The sequence below is a fragment of the Vulpes lagopus genome, chromosome 2 (genome assembly GCF_018345385.1).
Source record: "Vulpes lagopus strain Blue_001 chromosome 2, ASM1834538v1, whole genome shotgun sequence".
Lineage (NCBI taxonomy): Eukaryota > Metazoa > Chordata > Mammalia > Carnivora > Canidae > Vulpes > Vulpes lagopus.
In genome coordinates, this window is record NC_054825.1 from 50,220,963 (window position 1) to 50,244,168 (window position 23,206).

At 36.0% G+C, this 23,206-nt stretch overlaps 1 protein-coding gene across 4 annotated transcripts in view; it reads right to left on the reverse strand.

Moving 5' to 3' along the window:
• The window catches only part of IQCH (IQ motif containing H), a 200,001-nt gene that overhangs the window by 121,876 nt on the left and 54,919 nt on the right, over positions 1 to 23,206 (reverse strand). For 3 of the 4 annotated variants that reach the window (XM_041740529.1, XM_041740525.1, XM_041740517.1), the window contains exon 1: positions 7,433 to 7,550. In XM_041740529.1, coding sequence (XP_041596463.1) covers positions 7,433 to 7,550 — 118 coding nt within the window. Of the gene's footprint in view, positions 1 to 7,432; positions 7,562 to 14,591; positions 14,713 to 23,206 lie in introns of those variants that run through there. The other variant, XM_041740511.1, reaches the window with a different exon arrangement.

Here is a 23,206-nt window from a genome sequence, read left to right on the forward strand (position 1 = left end):
TTTGAGCCTTCTCTTTTTTTTCTTAGTTTGTCTAGCTAGAGGTTTGTCAGTTTTGTTTATCTTTTCAAAAAACCACCTCTTCATTTTATTGATATTTTCTTCTATCTTTCTAGTTTCTGTTTATTTCCACTCTGATCTTTGTTATTTCCTTCCTTATAAATTTGAGCTTAGTATATTCTTCTTTTTCTAGTTCTTTAAGGTGTTAAGTTAGGTTGCTTATTTGAGATCTTTCTGTTTCCTTAGCATAGGTGTTTATTGCTTAAGCTTCTCTCTTAGAACTGTTTTTTTTTTTTTTTTGCATCCATAGGTGATGTTGTGTTTCAATTTTTGTCTCAAGATTTTTTTTTTACTGCCTTTTGATTTCTTCTTGACCCAGTGATTGTTCAGGAGCATGTTGTTTAAGCAGCACATATTTGTGAATTTTCCAGTTTTTCTCTTATAACTGATTTCTAGTTTCATATCATTCTGATTAGAAAAGATGCATGGTATGATTTCAATTATCTTAAATATATTAAGACTTGTATTAATTTGTATTTAATTTGTATTAATTTGTTTTAATTTGTATTTGTATTTCCCTAGTAACTAATTATGTTAAGCATGCTTTCACTTACCTATCTACCATCATATATCTTCTTTGGTAACATTTTTTTCTAATCCTTTGTCTGTTAGGTTATTGAGTTGCTTGTTTTCTTATTGAATTTCAAGTGTTCTTTATATCTTCTGGACAAAAATTATTTAATATATTTCAATATGTTTTGAAATATGAATTCCCAGTCTGTAGCTTTTCATTTTCTTAATATTGTCTTTCAAAGAGTAGAAGTTTTAAATTTTGGTGAAGTCCAATATGCTATTTTTTTACTCTTATGGATTTGTGATATTTAAGAAATCTTTCACTAATCCAAGGAAACAAAAATTTCCCCCTTTCGTTTTCTTCTAAAAGTTCTTAGTTTTAGACTTTCCATTTAGTTCTATGATCCATCTTGAGTAAACTTTTATACATGCTGTATGGTATGGGTGAAATGTCTCTATATATCTATCTTCCATCGTTCCAGCACCATTTATTGAAAAGACTATCCTTTCTCCATTGAATTGCCTTTGTGTCCTTGTTGAAAATCAATGGACCATGTATGTATAGATCGACTCCTGAACTCTCTATTCTGCTCAATGGATCTCTGTATTTATCCTTTTGCTACTACCACACTGTCCTAATAATTATAACTTTATACTAAGATAACATGAATCCTCCAATGATACTCTCCTTTTTCAGAATTATTTTGGCTATTGTACCATCTTTGCTTTTCCATATAAATTTTAGAATTGGCTTGTCAATTTCTACAAAAAATTCTATTGATCTTGATTTGGATTGCATTGAGTTTACAGACAACTTTGGGATGATTAACATAACAATATTGAGTCTTCTAATCCATAAACATGGATTACCTTTCCATTTATTTAGGTCTTATTTGAATTTTTTTTCATTAGCGTTTTGGAGTTTTTAGCATATAGATCTTACACATTTTTTTTGTTTTATTCCTAAGTATTTAATTATTTTGTGTAATTTTAGTGACATTGTTTTTGTTTTTGTTGTTGTTTTAAGTAGAGTGTACACTGAATGTGGGGCTCAAATTCATGACCCTGAGATCAAGAGTTGCATGAGCTCTTTTGACTGAGCCAGCCAGGCACCCTGGCATTGTTTTTTAAAATTCAATTTCCAATTGTTCATTTCTACTATATAGAAATTCAGTTTATTTTTACATATTAATCTGTTATCCTGAAACCATGCTAAACTCTTATTTATTCTATTGTTTTTTTGTAGATATTTCAAATTTTCTATGTAGTAATCATTCTATTTATGAAAACAGAGAGTTTAATTTCTTTATTTTCTTTTTTTTTTTTTTTTTTTACCTAATTGTATTGGCTAGGACCTTCCATACAATGTTGAATAGCTGTGGTAAGAGTGGACATTTTTGCCTTGTTCCCGATCTTATAGAGAAAGCAGTTGGTCTCTCACTATTAAGTATGATTTCAGCTGTAGATGCCTTATGTCAGGCTGAGAAAGATCCCTTATATTTTTAGTTTGCTTTAGTCTTTTAAAAATGTATTGTTTAATGGATGTTGAATTTTATTTTTTATGTATTAAGAGATGGTGATATGGTTCTTCTTCAGTTTATTGATATAATGATTTACATTGATTTTTTTTTAATGTTGAAATAGTCTTGCATTCTTAGGATAAACCCTACATGGTCATGGCATATTATTATTTTCTTATATTGTGGGATTCAATTTGCTAATCTTTTGTGGAGGATTTTTATATCTGTTTTTCATGAAGAGTAACAGAGTGTGGTTTTCTTGTCTTCTAATGTCGTTGTCTGGTTGTGGTATCAGGGTGATGCTGACTTATTCTATTTTCTAGAAGAATTTGTGTAGAATTGACAATATTTCTTTCTTAATTGTTTGGTAGAACTCACCAGGGATACCATCTGGAACTAGTGTTTTCTTTATTAGAAAGTTTTTAAGTACAAATTAAATTACCTTAATAGATATAGGACTAATTAGATCATCTGTTTCTTCTTGAGCGAGCTTTGATAGTATCTGTCTTTTTTAAAAAAGATTTTATTTATTTATTCATGAGAGACATAGAGAGAGAGAGAGAGAGAGAGGGAGAGGCAGAGACTCAGGCAGAGGGAGAAGCAGGCTCCATGCAGGGAGCCCGATGTGGGACTCGATCCTGGGTCTCCAGGATCACATCCTGGGCCGAAGGCAGCACTAAACTGCTGGGCCACCAGGGCTGCCCAATAATATCTGTGTTTTAAGAGTTTTTCAATTAGTCTGAGTTTTCCAGTTTATGGTCATAAAGCTATTTATGTTCTCATATCATCCTTTAAATGTCTATATTATTTGTAATGATGTCTCCCTTTCATTTGTGGTATTGGTTATTTGTGCCTTCTCTCTTTTTATCTTTGATAGTCTTTTGTTAGGCTAGAGGTTTACCAATTTTGTTGATATTTTCCAAGAAACATATTTTGGTTTCAGTAAATTTCTCTATTTTTATCTATTTTAAATTTCATTGCCTTTTATTTTCATTTTTATTATTTCTTTCTGCTTGCTTTTGGTATAATTTGCTTTTCTTTTTCTAGTTTCTTAAAGTTGGGGCTTAGATAATTAATTTGAGATCTTACTTTCTAATATAAATATCTAATGCTATAATTTTCTATACTATTTTAGCTGCATTCTATAAATTTTTATATGTTGTGTTATTTTTCATTCAATTAAAAATATTTTTAAATATCCTTGTAATTTCCACTTTGACCAATGGGTTATTTATTTATTTATTTATTTATTTTTTGACCAATGGGTTATTTAAAAGTATGTTCTTTAATTTGCAAGTATTTGGGAATTTTTTGAGATAGTTTTCTCTAATTCATTTTTGGTTTAACTACATTATGGTGAGAGAACATATTTTGTATAATTTACATTCTTTAAGTTCATTAAAATATTTTTTATGGTCCAGAATATGGTCTCTTTTGCTGAATGATCTAGGTGCATTTGAAATGAATGAGCAAGCATTCTGCTATTTGTTTTAATTCCTTAGATATGTTAAAATAGGTTGATAATGTTCAAGTCATCTATATTGTTATTGATTTTTGCTTCAAGTATTTTGAATCTCTATTGTTAGGTACATACACAGTTAGGACTGTTATTTCTTTTTGCTGAATTGTTCCTTTTATCACTGATATCCCTCTTTATCCTTGCCAGTGTGTCTTGTTCATCTGATATTAATGGAGGCAATCTAGACTTTTTTGATTATTTTTTGCATGGTGTATCTTTTCCCGTCTATCTCCTTTTTATTAATTTTAAATTTATATTTAATTGATGCCTTTTCCAACCATTTATTTTTTATATTTAAAAAAACAAACTTTAAATTTGGACTAATTTTAGATGTACAGGAAAGTTGCTGTACACCCTCATTCAATTTCCCCTAATGTTAATATCTTTCATTACCACAGTACAGTTGTCAAGACAAGAAACTATCATTTGTATGTTACTATTAACTAAATCCCAGTCTTCATTCAGATATCACTAAGTTTTTACACTGTCCTTTTACTGCTCCAAGATCGAACAGGATAACACAGTGTATTAAGCTATCATGTCTTCTTAGTCTCTTCTGGTATGTGACAGTTTCTCAGTCTTTCTTTATTTTTCATGATCTTAATAGTTTTAAGGAGTATTAGTCAACATTTTATAGAATTTTCTCAGTTTGGATTTATCTGATATCTTTCTCATGGTTAGAGTAGGGTATGGGGTTTTTGGCAGAATACCACAGAGGTGAAGTACCCTCTTTATCACATCGTATTAGAGGACATAGGTTATCAACATGGCATCACTGGTGATATTAACCATGATCATTTGGTTGAGGCAGGGTTTGTCAAGTTTCTGAACTGTATATTTTCTATTTCCCCCCCCCTTTTTATACTCTGTTATTTGGATATGAATCTATTAATCTGGTTCACATTCAGCTTTATTCAAAGTAGCCCCAGACAGGAAACAAACCACATCATATCCTTCAATTAGTGAATGGTTTAACATCTGTACTACACTCATATTATGGAGTACTAGTCAGCAATAACAAGAAACAAACCATTGATATAAGCAACAAACTGGACGAATTATGTTGAGTGACAAAAGCCAATTCCAAAAGGTTACACACGGTGTGCATCCATTTATTTAACATATTTGAAATGATCAAATTATAGAAATGGAGAGCAGACTATGGTTGGCAGGGATTGTTGAAGGGGTGTGGGTGGGAGAGGAGTGTGTGTGGCTATCAAAGGACAACATGAGGTATTCTCCTGGTGAAGAAAATATCCCATATCTTAGCTGTGCCAATATTGCACTACAGTTTTGCCATACATTATTATTAAGAGTGCAAGAGATCTCTCCATATTATTTCTTACAACTCTATGTGAATCTACAATGATCTCAGTCAAACATTCAATTATAAAAGGATACCAGTAGGAGAATGAAATGCCAAACCACAGACTAGGAAAAATTATTTGCAATACATATAACTGATAAAAGATTAGAATCCAGAATGTATAAATGGTTTCTATAAGAAAAAGAAAGAAAATCCATTAAAAAAATAGGTTAAAGTCCTAAATCACTTTTTAAAAGAGGATACTCAAATGATGAATACACTTATCCAAAAAAACTGCTCAAGTTTATTCATCATCAGGGAAGTGAAGATTAAACCCGCAAAGAGATACCACGACAAACTCATCAGGATGGCTAAAATTTAAAAAGAAATAAAACTGAAATAAAATGTTGAGAAAGATATATATTATCTGGAATTCACATGTACTGCTAGTAGGAAAATAAATCAGTATAACCACCTTGGAAAATCACTTGGCAATATCTATTAAATCTGAGCATATGTATACTCTATGACGAAGCAATTCTACTTTTTGATATGTTTCCGGCAGAAATGCATATATATGTGCATTGAAAGACAAGTATGAGAATGTTCATAGTACTTTATTCCTAATGGCCCTATACTATAAACCATGAAATTCCCATCAACAGTAGAATGGATACAAAATTGGGGCACATTCATACATAATTCATTCATACATTTATACATATTTATCCTTAATGTCTCTCTTTCCCTCCTATCCACCAGCCAGTCATCATGGCTCCACCTCCAAAATTCTACCTGACTTTTTTCACTTCTCTTTATATCCTCTGACACCTCCTCAAATCCACTGTTATTTCTCACCTAGTTTACAGAAATAGCCTTGAACTAGTCTTCTTGCTTCCACTCTTGCTTCCTCCCCTATGATTCATTATCTGTAAAGCAGTCAGAATGATCTTATTACAATATAAATCAGATCACCTCATCCTCTTATTTAAACCTTTCAGTGGGTTCTTATTATACTTGATTGAATCCAACTCTTCATCATGGTTTGAAAGGCTGCCATGCTGGTTCTGCTATAGTCAAAGATATTTACAGAGAAAGATCCTAAAATACACAGAGTGGTTTAAACAAATTAAGAGTTTAAGAGTTTATTTCTCTCATACACAAGAGTTGAAAAGAAGACAGTCCCAGGTTGGCAGGGCAGCTCTGCCAGACTCAGAGATGGAACATGGAGTTCTACCTCACAGGTAGCTCTCATGTGTTTGCCCATCACATCTACATCCCAGCTAGCCAGAGAGGAGAAAGGAAAGGTGGAGACCATGCTCCCTTTCTCTTACAGATTCAGCTCAGTTTCCCTTCCCACTTCCACTTCCATCCTCTTTGTCCAGAATCTGGTCACAGGACATACCTAGTTGAAAGGAAGCCTGGGAAATGTCTTTAGCTAAGCTGACATGTGCCCATCCATGACTCCATTACTGTGGAAGTAGGAATGAATGAATATTGAGGACAACTCATAGTCTCTGCTCCATCCAAGTCATCATTCCCCTCTACTTTTCCAACCTCATTTCCTCCCTCTTCTCCCTGGATTTTGGTTCTCTAGCTAGACCAGCCTTGTTCATCCCCTCCGTAGTCCTTAGGCCCTTATATCTGTGCTGGCCTGTATCTGAAATGCTTTTCTCTAGACCTTTACATGACTGACTTCTTCTGATCATTTCTACCTCAACTCAAGCCTCATATATCTTCTGAGAGGCATTCCCTAACCCTTCCGTCATAAGCAAAGTAACCACCTCCTTACCACTCTCTCATTCATGTTGTTTTATTTCTAACCCCTACCACTAGTTTAAATTCTCATTTACTCACTTGCTTATTATCTGTTTCTCCCACTGGAATATAAACACCACGGGGGCAGAAATGTTGTCTGACTTATTCTCTGTTGGATCCCCAGCACTTAAATGCTACCTTTGATAAAGCAAGCATTCAGCAAATACTTGTTGAACAGATGAGCCCATTTAGCCCTAACTCCCTCATTTTGTAATGGGGAAAGCTGGAGCCCAGAGAAAGTAAATGGCTTGCCTGGGCTTCTGCAAGTAGTTAGTAGATTCCCAGGTTGGTGCTTTTTTTGAACACACTATTTCATCCAGCCTCTTCTTTGAAGTCTATTATCTCACCCCTCCACAGCTGTGCCTTTGAACACCTGTAGCACTAGACTTTAACATCCATTTGGTTTCTATGCTATGCTTCTTTGTATTATTATTTATCTTTGTTCTGTCTTGTTTTCCCAACCGAGCTGCAGGCCCCTTGAAAATACCAACCTTCTAACATACAGACAACAACAGGCTGTGTGTAGGTGTTTGACAAAGAGACTAAAGTTACTTTATTCAGTCAAGTGAAACTCAGAACCATTACAGCTTTCATCTTGCCCTATCATTGAAGATAAAAGTTGGATACTGGAAGACTAGATTTTGGTGAGAAGTAATTCTTACGTATCCCCAGCTAAGCATGTAGGCAAGACTGTCTTACCGGCAGTTGGAATCTTATGTGCTTCATCCAAATTATGCAGAGGGGCTGCTCTTGGTATAATGGGTGGGTTCTGAAAGGTAATCCTTGCTGTTGGTGGAATCAGCCCTCGTTCTATCATACTCAAAATCCCTGAAAAGGAAGGTTAGAAGAATATGATTTTAACTCCAAGCATTTCTTTTCTTTTCTTTTTTTAGGATTTTATTTATTTATTCATGAGAGACACACAGAGAGAGGCAGAGACACAGGCAGAGGGAGAAGCAGGCTCCCTGTGGGGATCCGGATATGGGACTAGATCCCAGGTGTCCAGGACCACGCCCTGGGCTGAAGGCAGTGCTAAACCACTGAGCCACCCAGGCTGCCCAACTCCAAGCATTTCTACAACGTCTGAGCTCCATGAATTTCACAGGTAAAACTTAACTCTAGTCATCTTCTTATTTGTGAGAGCACATCTAGTGCTTTAATCCTTTGCAAGAAGAAACCACTGTTGTGCACATTCATTTAAGCCTAATATTATAACCCTAGATAAAATGGCATTTCCAATAGTGCTATTATAAAATAAACTTGTATTAAGATAATTTCATTTTAAGGTAGAAATATAACTTCAGTGCAAACTAAAACATCTTTATACCTAACATTTTCAATGATCAATAACATTGTTACTCTTTTTAAAATGCGGAGGAATCAAGTCCACGGTCTTCATAACCAAGGAGAGGTTTTGTTCTGAAAGAAAGAAAATCTGTGTGCTTACAACTATTCCTCTATTGTTACAAGTCATATTTTATAAAATAAAGTGATTTTTAGGGGTACATGGGTGGCTTAGTTAAGCAGCTGACTCTTGATTTCAGCTCAGGTCATGATCTTATTAGGGTCGTGATCTCAGGGTCATGATATCAAGCCCTGTGTTTGGGTCCTGCTTGAGATTCTCTCTTACCCTCTCCCTCTGCCCCTCATGCCCCATTCTCTCAATCTCACTCTCTCTAAAAAAAACAAAGAAAAAAAAGAAAATTATTTTTAGATATTTCTCATGTCACCAGAAGACATGATTGCCCACATAGGTGAATTTAGCGTAACTAGTCAACATGGATAGTCTTAATTCACCTAATTTATAATTCCTAGAACTCATACCATGTTAGCTTAGCTGGAACCAGGGCTTTTGAAGGACAGGAGACTATTAAATAAATAAACAAATAAATGGATCAATGAATAATTGAGCAAAGCCTTCTGGTGGGGCAATGCGTTCATTTAGGTGGGTCTATTGTATTGAAGCCAGAAACTCAGAACACAGGGAAGATGTGAAATAAACTTGTAATAGGGCTTCAGCTTCTTATTGCTCTTATGTACTAGGAAGGAAAGTAAGGAACTCCGGGTCTCAAGGAAATCCTTGTCTGCAAGCTGTGTACCATGCTAGACTAAGTTGAAGAAATTGGCCCAAATCCTAAGGGGAACAGATACTGTTTCTGTTTGTCCTAGGACCTCGATGACGATGTATGTTCTATCAAGGATGCTAAAGTCTAGTGTTCTAGGAATTCAGAGAAATGATGACTAGGGGATTAGGGAGTTCAAGAAGGCTTCACTCGTAAAACAATGATTCCAAAGAAAAACCTCCTTCAGTTTGCTTACTGCAGAATCATTTCAGAGGGAGAATTTCTTATTAAAAATGAAGACTCTTGGGTCCTCTCCTTGGCCTTTCCAAACTTCTGAGACTAGGGTCTGGGAATCTGTATTATTGAGGCCTCCAGGACATACTTAATGCTCCCTGAAGCTTGAGAACCAGTAGAATTGGAGCCCGGTAATCTACATTTTAAAGTAAGTACTCCAGGTCAATCTTTTGTACTTTTAAAATTTAAGAACTGCTCATTATCATTATGCCCCTTTTGAAATTAGGACTTTAGGTTTTAATTTTTCTAACACTGGATTTAACTACCTTAAAATGGTAAGAGCAATTCTTTGTCCTCATAAATATTTTCCACCTTTAAATATCAAATCCCATTTCTAAGAAGTATGCCCGACTTGCAGATGGGAAAAACAGAGCTCCTTTTAATTCAGTATATTTTCATTACTGATCTTAGAATCTCAAGGAATGTGAGCCTGATTTTGACCTTTGCTTTAATATTGGTTGGAGCAATTTACTTAATTCTAGATAAACACATGTGTATACATTTACTGTTGGGAGGAAAAAGTTAAGACTTTGGGATAAGCACAGGAGGCTGAGTATCATTTCATTGAAATGCTGGAATCTCTGGAGATGATCTGACTCTATAGTCACCTTTGTTTTTGATGAGGCTATTATAATTCTCTAGGAATTAAGGTTATTTTATAGAAAACTGAAAGTAGTGCAAATTCCTTTTTTATACGCATGCAAATAAACTGTCACACAGAGCGATGATGCTTCCACCACTCCCAAAAAAGCCAGTTGTTTGTCCATTTGCAAATTTAGTTCAGTATTCTTTTTTTTTAATTTTTATTTATTTATTCGTGAGAGACACAGAGAGAAAGAGAGAGAGATGCATAGGCATAGGCAGAGGGAGAAGCAGGTCCATGCAGGGAGCCTGACGTGGGACTCAATCCCGAGTCTCCAGGATCACACTCCGGGCTGCAGGGAACACTAAACTGCTGCACCACCAGGGCTGTCCTAGTTCAGTATTCTTGATTTGTAAAGGTGTCTGTTGTTTGGATTCTCCTTGGAATCATAACATCTTACTGATACCCTCATTTAATCAATGAGTTAAATAAAATCTTTGATGTGTTCATTTTATAGTTGTATAAGAGTTACAGTTTTACTCTAAAATATATATACATCCTTTAATAATTTTGGAGATCTCACCAAGATGAGCAGAAGATTCACCTGAAATTACCAGAAATGATGCTCTGCACAGGAAACCAAGTCCAGGCATGTGTTTTCTTAACACCCCCAGGTGAATTAAAAGTGGCAATAAAACTTTATTGATTGTTTTTTTAATTTTGGCATTACTGTATTATTCCTATTAATTTTTTGTTTTTCTTTTTGGTTCATGTATGGCTAAGTTATTATTCCTTATTGGTAGCTACAGTGACTGGGAATTTGGCGATCTCCATAAGTGGATTAGAGTCTTATAGATATCTAATTCCATGTTGAATCAGGGACAATAGAGAATATAGTTTGTTAGTCTTTTGTCCACTTGTGTATTTTGAGCTCAAATCAACTAGGAATGTCACGCCACAAAGAAGGTGGCATCTGGACCAGTAAGTGTGTTTCTGTGTTTATCTTTCATCCATAGCTAAAATTGTAGAGTTGAAGCTATGAGCTCTGCCTGTATCTGTATGTCTATGTGTCCATAATTCAGAAAAGCCTTTATCTTTCATTGTGAATATAGAATATTTTCTTGTCTCTAGATGGTATTAATAAATTAGATTGTAAAGTCTCAAATTAAAGGAGCTCTGTTCTGGCTGACTTACAAAAAGAAATAAGTGCTTATATAAATTGAATATTCTTAATTGAATTTTCTTAAGATTTTTAGGAAATAAGGAAATTAAACTTCTAGTACTTTAAAATGTGTTCCCCCTCATCTCTCAAATTCAGAAACTCTCATTGAGTCTCTTTGCTTTTCATGGCAATATAGTTATTTGCATAGTTTCAATAAAAATCTATTCTCCTTTTACTAAGCTATAATTGGAAAAATCGCTTATGTAACCAAGACCTTATCTGGAATTTCATATTTAAGAATGAATACTTATTAATCACGAATGACAAGTGTCTTTTAAAGAACTAAGGTTGACTTTATGTAGCCAATGCTTACAAATCCTTCCAAAAAAACTGGCCTGGTACATGGCTTTATAGGATTTCCATTCTTGCAGGTGGTAGAAAGGTCATGTCCTGGCAGGCCCAAGAACCTTGGGATATTAGGATATTTGGAATGCCTCTAGAAAAGAGGAATATACCCAAATTTATAGATCCTGTAGTTGAAATGTGGTAGGCAGAGTTTCTTGGGCTTGATTTTCTATCCTTAGGATAGCAAGTAATAGAAGATTTTAAAAGTTCAATTTGAGATTCCTTATGAAAACTTCCTGTAGAGCAAACTTAAGATGGCCTGTTCTTTGCTGCACCTGTGTAAATAATCAGGACAAACCTAATGAGACCAGCCTTATTTTTAAAAAAAAATTTTGGAGATCATTTTAATCAAAGTGGTGGAAGACTATAAGAATATATTTTTTTAAGTTTTGGAATAAGCAAAAGAGATTACTGGATACCTTTGGAATGGAATGCTGGAGCCCTCAGGGATTACCTGAACCTAGTCTTTGTTTGAGCTATTTTACAACTCTAGAGATTAAGGTTATTTTGTACAAAAACAAACAAACAAACAAAAAAACCTGACACTAATACAAATAATTCTTATCTACAGACTTGAAAATAAATTCCATCTGGTGAAGGGACATTCCTCCTTCCCATAGAAATGTCAATTTTGCATCTATTTGCACATTTATTTATATTATTTATTTATATTTATATTCCTGCTCTACAAATATGTTCTTTAGATTCTCCTTTAAAACAGCTGTGACATCTTACAGATCTTTCTCTCTCTTTTTTAGAGAAAGATTTATTTATTTATTTGAGAGAGAGAGAGAGAGAGAGAGAGTATAAGTGGGGGGAGGGGCAGAGGGAGAGAGTCTTCAAGCAGATTCCCTGTTGAACTTGGAGCCCAACCTGAGTCTTGATCTTAAATTAAGACCCAAGAGGTCATGACCTGAGCTAAAACCAAGAGTCGGATCCTTAACTGATTGAGTTGCTCAGATACCCCTACAGATCTCTCTTTTGATTGACAAGTTAAATAAATAAAATCTTTGACATGTGTTCATTTTATGTTTGTATGACATCCATAATTTTACCTGTTTTGGGAAATTTTTTTTAAAGACTTTATTTTTTATTCATGAGAGACACAGAGAGAGAGAGATGCAAAGACAGAGGCAGAGGGAGAAGCAGGCTCCACGGAGGAACCCGACCATGGGACTGGATCCCGGGTCTCCAGGATCATGCCCCCAGGCCGAAGGCAGGCTCTAAGCCGCTGAGCCACCCAGGGATCCCCACCTGTTTTGGGAAATTATCCCTTAACACCATTGTCTCATTAAACTTTCATAACATGTTTACTTTCCAGTTGAAGGGATTAGGGATTAGATAGATGTTCATTCATTCAACTGATATTTGTTCATTGCTTGTTATGTGGCAGGAACTATTCTGGAGGCTGGGGGTGCAGTGGTGAGCCAGAGAGAACTCATGGAGCCTCATGTTAAAGACATGAAATAAACTCACAATAAATATATAATTACAAATTATAATCATCTATGAAGGAAAAGACAGATGCTTAAGGAAGTGACTTTTCTGGACAGAAATAGAGACACTTGAGAAGGCCCATCTGAAAATGTGCTTGGCCTAGTGAGGAGCAGAGGGTAGGCTCATATGGCAGAGGGTAGAGGAAACAGCAGAGAATGAAGGGAAGGTCCAGGTCAGGTCTGCCTTGTTTGTAGAGTTTGGAGTTGATTAATCAATCGCGACCAGAGAACAATTTGTCTAAGGTCACCCTCAGCCTGAAAGTTTGGTTTGGGTACTGTGAGACATATATTCTTAACCATTAAAAAAAAAAAAAAAAGAGTTTGTTTTCTTTTTTTGGATGTAGCAAGGTAACTCAAGAAAAAGTCAGGAAGTTTGTCCTACATTTTCCAAAACAACTCTCTCTTCTGGGTGTTGTCAGTCCTTTACCTCTTGCTGGACTTGTGTGAAACTGAGATGACAGTTAAGGGCATTGGGAACATGTAAAATTCTAGACACTGTATTTACATTTCTGTGGCTTGTGCTTTCCTGATGCTTCTATTACCTTGCACAGTACCAGACACATGGTGAGTACTCAATAAATATATGTTGATTAATTGCCTGATTAAATACAAATATTATGGTAGGCCATCTGTTCTCTGGTGGATAATTGAGGGATGAAAATGATTTTTTTTCTGGGTCAAGTTGCCATGGTTCTAGATTCACCTTTGTTTTGCATCAGTTTTTTTCATTATGTCTATTGCTAAGGTGGATATTGATTGATTGATGCGTTCATTCACTATTTCATTCATCTTAATTTGATCCAGGAAGAATGTAAGATGTTATTAAAGCAAGAATTCTGCTGGAGTCATTCCATAGTCGCAGGGAGTAAAGATGTAAACTAAGTAAAATCATATGTCACAAAGATTTCTGAACAATATGGTTTATAACTAGAAAAGTAATAGTTACAGTCATGAGCTTCACACATTAAGGAGCTTATAATGATGCTGGGTTCTCTTGAGTTCTGCTATTTCTCCAGCAGCAGGTCAGTAAACAGAGCAGACAAGATGGAGAACTTTAAATCTCCAAGGACCAAGAGAACCTTTGGGAAGCAACTTTAGGTCCAAACTATTCCAGACAACAGATAGAAAGTGAAATGGGAATAATTAAAGACTATCTCCCTTGGTTATATTTGAGATACAAAAGGGAATCCACTTAAGCATTTTTCAACTCTTCAGCCAATTAAATTAAGTAGCAGGGAGAAGTAGAGAGGATGACACAACATTCAGTCCTTAGTAATTTACTTACTCTTTCATTTACTTATTCATTCAACCAACATGGCTCTGGACACTGGGGATACTGGGATGAAGATGATATGACCTTTTGTTTAAAAACTGGAAATCCACTAGTTTCCTGAACAGTAGAATTTAAATGTTTTAAATGCCATTTTCATTAATTCTGGCTTCATATTTTTGCATACTAGTATATTAAAATAAATTTTTAAATGCTACCAGAATAGCATCAGAAACTATCTGCTCAGAAGCTTGAAAAATTCTAGTAATACCATGTAAACACAATAATAATTTTAACACGTAATACCACCAACATCTAAATCAATAGTAAATCTCTGGAATGTTGGGCTATTTATTTATTTATTTATTTAAATGATGGGCTTTAGAGGTGGAAGGGACTCTACTTGTTGTCTAGTTCAACGTTCTGATTTACAGAGGAGCAAATTCAGGCCAGAGTGAAGATCCCAACTTGTTTGAGGTCACCTAGGAGAATTAGTGGCTGAGCCCGAATTCAAACTCCCTATCCTACCTCAATGCTCTTTCCCATAGATTCCTAAGCACATAAAATGGTCATTGAATCACTAACCTTTCCTGGCATCTGCTTGTGGGACAGGTATGGGGGTGAAGTAGGGATCTGTGCGGTGAGAAGTTGGTGGAACCGTGAGGTTGGCTATTGTAGACCCTTTTATTAACTTCTGAACCTTCACCTAGACAATCAAAAATTTGTTTTCAGCAGGCAGTTTTGCTTTCAAAATGAACACAGTTTTCTTGTAAACAATAAATAAGATTATGAATAGTTTCATTAAGTTTTAATAAAGTAGCAATAGCAGCTCCAATTTTATTGCTCGTGAGGACCCTGCGCTATTGTCTACTGTCAGGAGTTTGTGTAATTTAAAATAGTTAATTAAATCCAATTAACATGTTGTGATTTCCACTATGCAAAGTCACTATAGTAGTTAATAAGGAAACTATTAAGATTTTGTTCAATTTTAATGACTATGATATAAAAGTGCTAAATCTTGACAGAAGAGATTTTGAATACAGCAAAGTTTTGTACAGGCAAATTTCCCAGGAAATGCATATTAGAGTTGTAAGAGTAAAAAATAAACCGAGCAAACTGGGAGAATTTCAAGATAGATGTATCAGGTTGCCTGAGTGGCTCAGTCTGTTAAGCGTCTGACTGTTCATTTCAGCTCCTGTCATGATCTTAGCATTGTGAGATTAAGCCCCCACTTAGGAGTCTCCCTCTCCTACTGCCACTCCCCACATACCCCTAAAACAAACAAACCAAAAAGGATTTTAAAAAAAGATAAATGTATTAGTCAACATTAATAGGTTGAAAATGAACTTTGAGTGGACTCCTGAAAACCTCAGAGAGAGTGAGAGACTTGATATCTAGATCAGTTACAGTAGATGATTACCTTTTCTAAAGTCATTAAATGCTTTTATTATAGTTATGAAATATGAATTGCTTCTAGCTTTTAAAGACTAATATGTATATTGTATATAAATCACATTTAATTGTATAACTCCAGTACACTATTTTTACCTTTATTAGAAGAGGTTATGAATTACCTGGGCCCTCCTAGCAGGGAAGATGTAGCTGTTTGGTATTTATAGACTGATTTAAATTTTCAAATCATTTTCCAAACATTAATTAATCTGTATAACTTCTAAAGGAATTAGACAACAATTTGCCCTTTAGCTAATAAAAAAACCAAGACTGATAGTAGATTTGTTTAAGGTCACACAGTACCCAAGAAATACACAGATTATCAATTTTAAGATTAATTTGATTTTACATTAGTGAAATTTGCCATTGGACTCTGTTGTACCACACCTTATTGCTCCTTAAGGTCATGGGAAAAGAGAAATTTCATCAAGCCTGGGGGGGGGGGGGAGTGAGGGGAGAAAAGTCACTTCTCCAAATAAATGTTAGCTGAAAAATGCCTGTATGAACAAAGGATGTGGGGCTTAAGGGAAACTGTAAGCAGCCACCATCCTATGAACACCAAGCATTTGGTGAGGACAGTTTAAAATGACTATAAGTAGGGTTGTTGTTGTTTAAACAGGAAAGAGTAGAAGCACAATCTCCTGCCTTCTAGGTGAGTTGGAGGAGGAAAGAGGAGTGCCATGGGCCTTGCCTTAATGACAGCGAGGAGCTGTGCACGTGGTGTTATTATGGAACTTCCATCTTGCTGATCCACCTTGGTCTCTGTCCCATCCCCAGCACTCCTCACCCCACCTCACCTCCAGACCCAAGTGGCCTGCAGGACCTCCTAATCACCCAAGGTGAACACTACCATGTTCTGCAGACATGGCATGGACGTAGCTGATTTTCAGTAGCAAAAATGGAAGGGTCTCCACTTGTCTGATTGATGTCAGGGTCAGGGAGGCAAAGGTAAATCGGAGGAAGAAAGAAGGATTCCACTTGAATAAAATTGTCAAGCATTGCGAAGACGTAAAATACAGATTGGCAGTTTCAGGGCACAGAGCACCATTTATCTGGATTTTCTGAAAGCCTTTGACAAAGTATACCTGACAACCTGCTCTTGAAAGCCAGAGTAGCAGGATCTGACATAAAACACAATGCAAAGTATGACACAAAGGAGAGGGTGCAAAGCAGATGATATTCCAGTTCTGTCGGGAAGTCAACACATGCGTAATGCTGGTTTCTGTTAATTTTAACAGAAAATTAAAGCTGTTTCAATTGCAGCTATCTCAACAATGTAAAAGCCAGACTCAAGGTGTGTGTGTGTGTGTGTGTGTGTGTGTGTGTGTGTGTGTGTGTGTAGAGGCATGGAGAAGAGGATTACACTTGGGAGTTGACATCCTCTTGAGATTATAGAAATAAACCCCGCACGCAGTGTTATTGGATGTGAAACATGAGCCCGTTCTGCTGTCTGCTCCCCTGGGAAGGACAACCACCTTTGCATTTGCTTGCTTGGAGGGAGAAGGCATGTAACAACCTTCAGCATTTACTGAGCACTTACTATATAACACTAACTTTAATGCGATCGGCATTAGGTTTCATGAGGAATGGAAAAGTTAAGGGCAATGGGAATGCGGAGGAGGGAGTAATTAACTCTGTATCCCGGCATTGCAGAAGACTTCAAGACCCAAGCTGTATGTTAGAATCTCTCAGGGAGCTTTTTAAAAATACTGCTGCTGAGTACTGGATGTTATGCTATATGTTGGCAGATTGAACTCCAATAAAAAAAATAAAAAAATAAAAAATAAAAATAAAAATACTGCTGCCTGGGCCCCAACTCTGGGCGAATAAACCCAAATGGCTGGGCTGGAGCCTGGGCTTCAGCATTTTTATAATGCTCTCCAGGTGATTCTGATGTGCAGCCACGGTTGAGGCGGACTGCAGGAAGTGATATTTAAATTCTGTCTTAAAAGAAGCATTGAATCATATCACATGGAGAAGAGGATGCAATTATTGGGAGAAAGAATAGTGGCGACAGAGCAGACTAGCATATGGACGCATGAAGACTTCATGGAAGGTGAGGAACTCAGTGTGGCTGGAGTATGGTGTGTGTACCAGGAGGGGAGGGCGGGGGATGAAACCAAGCGGTAGGTTAATGCAAACTAAAGAAACCAGCTTTATGAATGTGCCGATTGCCTAACAGAAGTCAAATATCTGTTTCTGGCTTCTCCTTTATGTCATCTTTGTATTTCAGGCTGGAACCATGCTTTGTAGTTTGTATAACATGATATGGGCTATCATAGAAATAGAACAATGTTCTTCATATCTGGCATGTCATTACTATTTCCAAAACTCTGTCGCTTAGTGCCTCAACCTTCTATAACAGCTTAATTGTTTTTTAGACTTTAAAAAAATATGCAAAAGCTTAAAAAGGAAAACAGCAATCACATTCCTGCCAGCCAGAATTAATCATTGTTAATAATTTGGTATATTTGCTTCTAGTGTTTTCAAATAGAAAAACCATTCTATTTTATGATTCTGGTAAAAAATGATATATGCTTATTATAAAGATTCCAATTAATGCATAAAAACACAAAGATGAAAGTTTAAGAAATCATACCAAATATCTTTAGGTGATCTATTATTTCTGATATCTTTGGAATGATTAATATATCAGTTTATAAAAATAGGATTTATATTACATTATTAAACTTAATTTTTGACATGAATTTAATATGAGGGGAAAAGACTGAATTGAACTCAACAAATTATTAAACCTCAAGTTAATATTTCTTTACCACAAGATTCCTGTGAGTTGAAAAAGATTCCTCTGTAAGGGCTGGCGACTTTTTTTAAAGGGCCAGACGGTAAATATTTTAGGCTGTTCTGATTTGTTATAGCCAGAAAGTAGCATAGACAATACGTAAACAAATAGTGGAGCTGTGTTCTAATGGAACTTTATGTGCAAAAACAGGTGGTCAGCCCTCAGGCAGTTGTTTATGGACTACTACCCTATAATTAAATAAAAATGATTATGAAAAACATTTAGGTTTTTTTAAAAAAATGTTTTAAATTTGAATAATATGAGAACATTAAAACTCTCTTGCTACCCCTCACCTTCCAATTTTTATTATATTATTATTTTTATGTTGTCCAGATTTATAATATCTGCATTGTTTTGAAACTACAATTGCTAGGGTTATTTAGTATTCATCCTATGTGTAAATGGATCCAGTGTCATGGCTTCTCTATGCTAGTTCCTTATTTTGATTGACTTTTTTGAAGATTTAATTTATTGATTTATTTTTAAAATTTTATTTAAAATTACTTGACATATAGTGTATTATTAGTTTCAGGAGTAGAATTTAGTGATTCATCAGTTGCTTATAACATCCAGTGCTCATTACATCATATGCCCTCCTTAATAGCCAACACCCAGTTACCTCATCCCCCCACCCACCTCCCCTCCAGCAACACTCAGTTTGTCTCTTAGAGTTAAGAGTCTCTTATGGTTTGTCTGTTTTTTGGTTTTTTGTTTTGTTTTGTTTTGTTTCATTTTTGAGAGAGGGAAAGAGAGAAAGCATGAGCAGGGGGAGGGGGAGAAGGAGAGGAGAGAATCTTGAGTAGACTCCATGCTGAGTAGAGCCCAATGCAGGTCTCAATCTTATTACCCTGAAATCATGACCTGAGCTGAAATAAAAAGTCAGATGCTCAACCGACTGAGCCACCCAGGCTTTTGAAATCAAAATTGAAAAAATTAAAAAATTGATTGATTGAAATCAATCAATTTTGATCGATTTCTTAATTGTCTGCTTTTGGTTATCAAGCAGTCCTTTCCAACAAGTACTCGTGGATATTTATACTTGAATGATATCTGGGGTCATCCTCTCTTTCCTCAAAACTTTGCAGACACTGACTCATTGTCTTCTATGATGAATATTGTGAAATCTGATGCCAACCTGATTCAAGGGGTAACCTTGTCGGTAACTTTTCTTTTTGCCTGGATGTCTGAAACATTCTTCGTTTTTGAAGCCCAAGTGTTTTTTTTTAAATATTTTATTTATTCATGAGACACAGAGAGAGAGAGAGAGAGAGAGAGAGAGAGAGGCAGAAGGAGAAGCAGGCTCCCTTTGGGGAGCCTGATGCGGGACTTGATGTCAGGATCCCAGGATCACGACCTGAGCTGAAGGCAGAGGCTAAACCACTGAGCCACCCAGGTGCCCCTGAAATCCAGATGTTTAACTTGAAAATACTTTGATGTAATACTCTTCATCAAATTTTCCTGGGAATTAGTGCTTTCTACCTGTAGATTTCATTCTTTCTTCATTCTGGAATTTTTTTTTCCCATTATATCACTGGATACGTTTTCTCTTTCATTTTCTGGGTTTCCTGTTTTAGAGACACCAAGTGTCATTAAATGACACTTAAAATGGCTTATTTTTATCTTTTATGTTGTGGTACCCAACTATTCATTCTCTCCTGGTTCATTTTAGAATAGAAATCTTTTAGCTGAGCACACATCTATCCAGTTCAGACTACATTTCCCAGTATCTCTGGTAGCTAAATGTGGACATGTGACCAAATACAGACCAGTAAGACATAAGCAGCAGTGATAAGTATAACTTCTGGGCCATCTCCTTAGAATGCCTGCCCTGAACTCTCTTTATCCTTCTTGTGGGTGAAAACATGGGTGTAGAGAGAAACCAGCTTCAACCACTGGAATGAGAGCGTCTGTAACCACAAGAATGAGATGAGACAGCATCCAGAACCCTCTCTTGGTTATGCTCCCTATCATGGAGCAGACCTGTTCCACTAATCTTAAACTTCTCACCTGTGGACTATTTTGTGAGTGAGAAATAAACTAATCTATTTATGGCATTATATTTTCAGATATTTTTGTTACAGCAGCTTAGTCTGTAACAAACTACTATGCATATCTATTAGCTTCTAATTAATTTCCTTTGTCTTTTTCCTTTACATTTGCTGTACTTACAGTCTTTTCTCCATGCCTATATTTCAGCGTTCAGCAGTGTCTGTTCTTCCTATTTATAGTTTATTTATTAGTTCCATAAAGTATTTTGGTATTCAATGTGTTTCCTTATGCCTGCAACCTCCCTTTTTATCTCATTCTGCTATTTTATCATCTCATGGCTGAGCTCTAGTTTTACTTAATTTATGTTCCTATCAAGCTGTGCTATAATGTGAAGAAATTGTGAGAAAATTCCTTCTGTTCCTTGAGTTATATTTTTTTTCTGGGTTAGGCTTTGTCTTTTGCAGACCATGGTTGTCCCTCCCTCCTCCTCTCCCTTTCTTTTGTTAGCTCTGGGTGAAATACTGGGATGTATATAATAAATCAGTACAGTGGCCATATCATTTCTCTCCCCCTTGTACATTCTTGGGCAGCTCTGCCCCGACAGTCTGCTTACTCTGATGTAGCATCTCATTCCCTGTTGTCTGCTACCAGTGTGTTTTCTTTTCCAGCAACACATGAGAACTGAATATTCTGGGTGTTCTCCATCTTTCTGTTACCTGAGGGCCTGGGTCAAGGAAGCCTCCGTTTCAGGATATATACAGTCTTTAAAAATTTGTAGGCTCTCCTCCCTCTCCTGATATTCTGATGAACATCCTACATCAAGGTCTGCTGTATTTTGTCCTCCCACCCTCCAGTCCCAGGGGTTTTGGATCATTTCAATAGAATCCTGAAGATGTCATTTCTCTCTGGAAGAATTCGACATATTATTTACCTTCCAATTTCACCTCTTTCTCTCAAGTCCTCTAGTCAAAAGATAAAAAAAGTACAAGGATGCTTGCTTGCTTGTCTTCTCTACAGATTTTATAGTATTTCTGAGAATCTCAATATTTTGATAATTTACCAATAGTATTTCTGTTTTTCAGTATTTCTGTATTTCAGAGAATATTTCTGAGGGGGAGGGAGGGGTGAGGACTGGAGCTATGTCATACCCCTCTACTCTGCTCCAGAATCTTCTGCTTGGTGAATTGAAACCTGCACAGCCATATTCTGCAGTCCTGCCCCAGCCCTCCTTCCCATATTATGAGTGGCGTACTAAAGACTGGGAAGGGAACATGGCTAGGATACACACCTAATCTGCCCAATAGCGGGATAACTAAAAGGGCACATCACTGCTTCATGGGCCAGTGCTTTTTACTATATTTTCTTGCTTCCTGAGTTTTTGAAACTTTCAAGCCAAACAACTCAGGTCACCAGCCCTACTCCTATCCTCACAGTAAAGCCCTATCACTCTATCTCCTTTCTCAGTGTCATTTCACACAGTTACAGTAGGAGCCTTATTACTTTCTCTCAGACTAAGGATTACCAGCATTCTTGGAGCTGAAGAAAAACTCCCTTGAGAGGCATCTATAGCATAAAAGCAAAAATCATGGGCTTAGTGTACTAGATTTCAGCCCTAGCTCTGTAATTTAATTAGAAATGTGCTGGGGTAAGTCATTTAGCTTCTCTGAGTCTCAATTTTATCTTCTGTAAAATAGGTACATTTTTATCTATCAATAAGACGAATTTTATGTGAAGGATTTGTTCCTGAATACATTTCATAATTCTGAATTCACAGAATTGAGACAGCCTGAAAGAATGGCAGTTATGGCAGAGACTTCAAGATGATTCAGAGGGTAGAATTAGCAGATAAAGACTTGAAAGCTGTTATTATACATATGTTAAAGACCTTAAAGGAAATATGATCATGAATGAATGAACAGATGGAAAATCTTGGTAGAGAAATGAAAACTATAGAAAAAGAACCAAATGGAAATTTTATAATTAAAAAGTAGAATTTGCGAAATGAAAGCATGTTGGGTAGGCTTGACAGCAGATTGAAATGGGCAGAAGGAAAGGGAGTGAACTTGAAAAAGATCAACAGATATTATCCAATCTGAAGAACAGAAAGAAAAAAAGACATTTAAAAAAGAATTGATCTTCAGTAACCTACAAGAAAATATCATGCTGTAAATTTGTATGTGATTGAAGTCCTAGAAAGAGTGGAGAAAGAGAAATGTGGAGGAAAATATTTAAAGAAATAATGGCCAAATGTCTCCCAGTTTTCTGGAAAACATAAACTCACAGATGATCCTAGAAGCTCAATGAACCTCAAGCAGGATAAACACAAAGAAAACGACACATAGACTCAACATAATCAACCCCCTGGAAGCTAAACAAAGAAAAAACTTGAAAGCAGCCAGGAAAAAAAAAAAAAAAGATCATAACCATTATCTATAGAGAATCAATGATCCAAATGATGGCTGACTTATTAGAAACAAAGGAACTTTAAAGCATTGAATGAAAAAAAAACACCCTGGCAACCCACAATTCTATGTAAAAGCAATATAAAGATTTTTTTCTTTTTTTCAAAAGAAAACAATGAGTCACCAGCAGGCCTGTGTTACATTGCATTAAGCAGGCAAGAAATGTTTTTTTTTTTTTTTAAAGATTTTATTTATTTATTCTTGAGAGATAGAAGGAGAGACAGAGCCAGAGACACAGGCAGAGACATAGCCAGAGGGAGAAGCAGGCTCCATGCACCAGGAGCCCGACGTGGGATTCGATCCCAGGTCTCCAGGATCGCGCCCTGGGCCAAAGGCAGGCGCCAAACCGCTGCGCCACCCAGGGATCCCCAGGCAAGAAATGTTTAAAGGAAGTTATTTATTTATTTTTATTATCTATTTATTTATTTATTTTTAAGATTTTATTTATTTTTTCATGAGAGACACAGAGAGGCAAAGACACAGGCAGAGGGAGA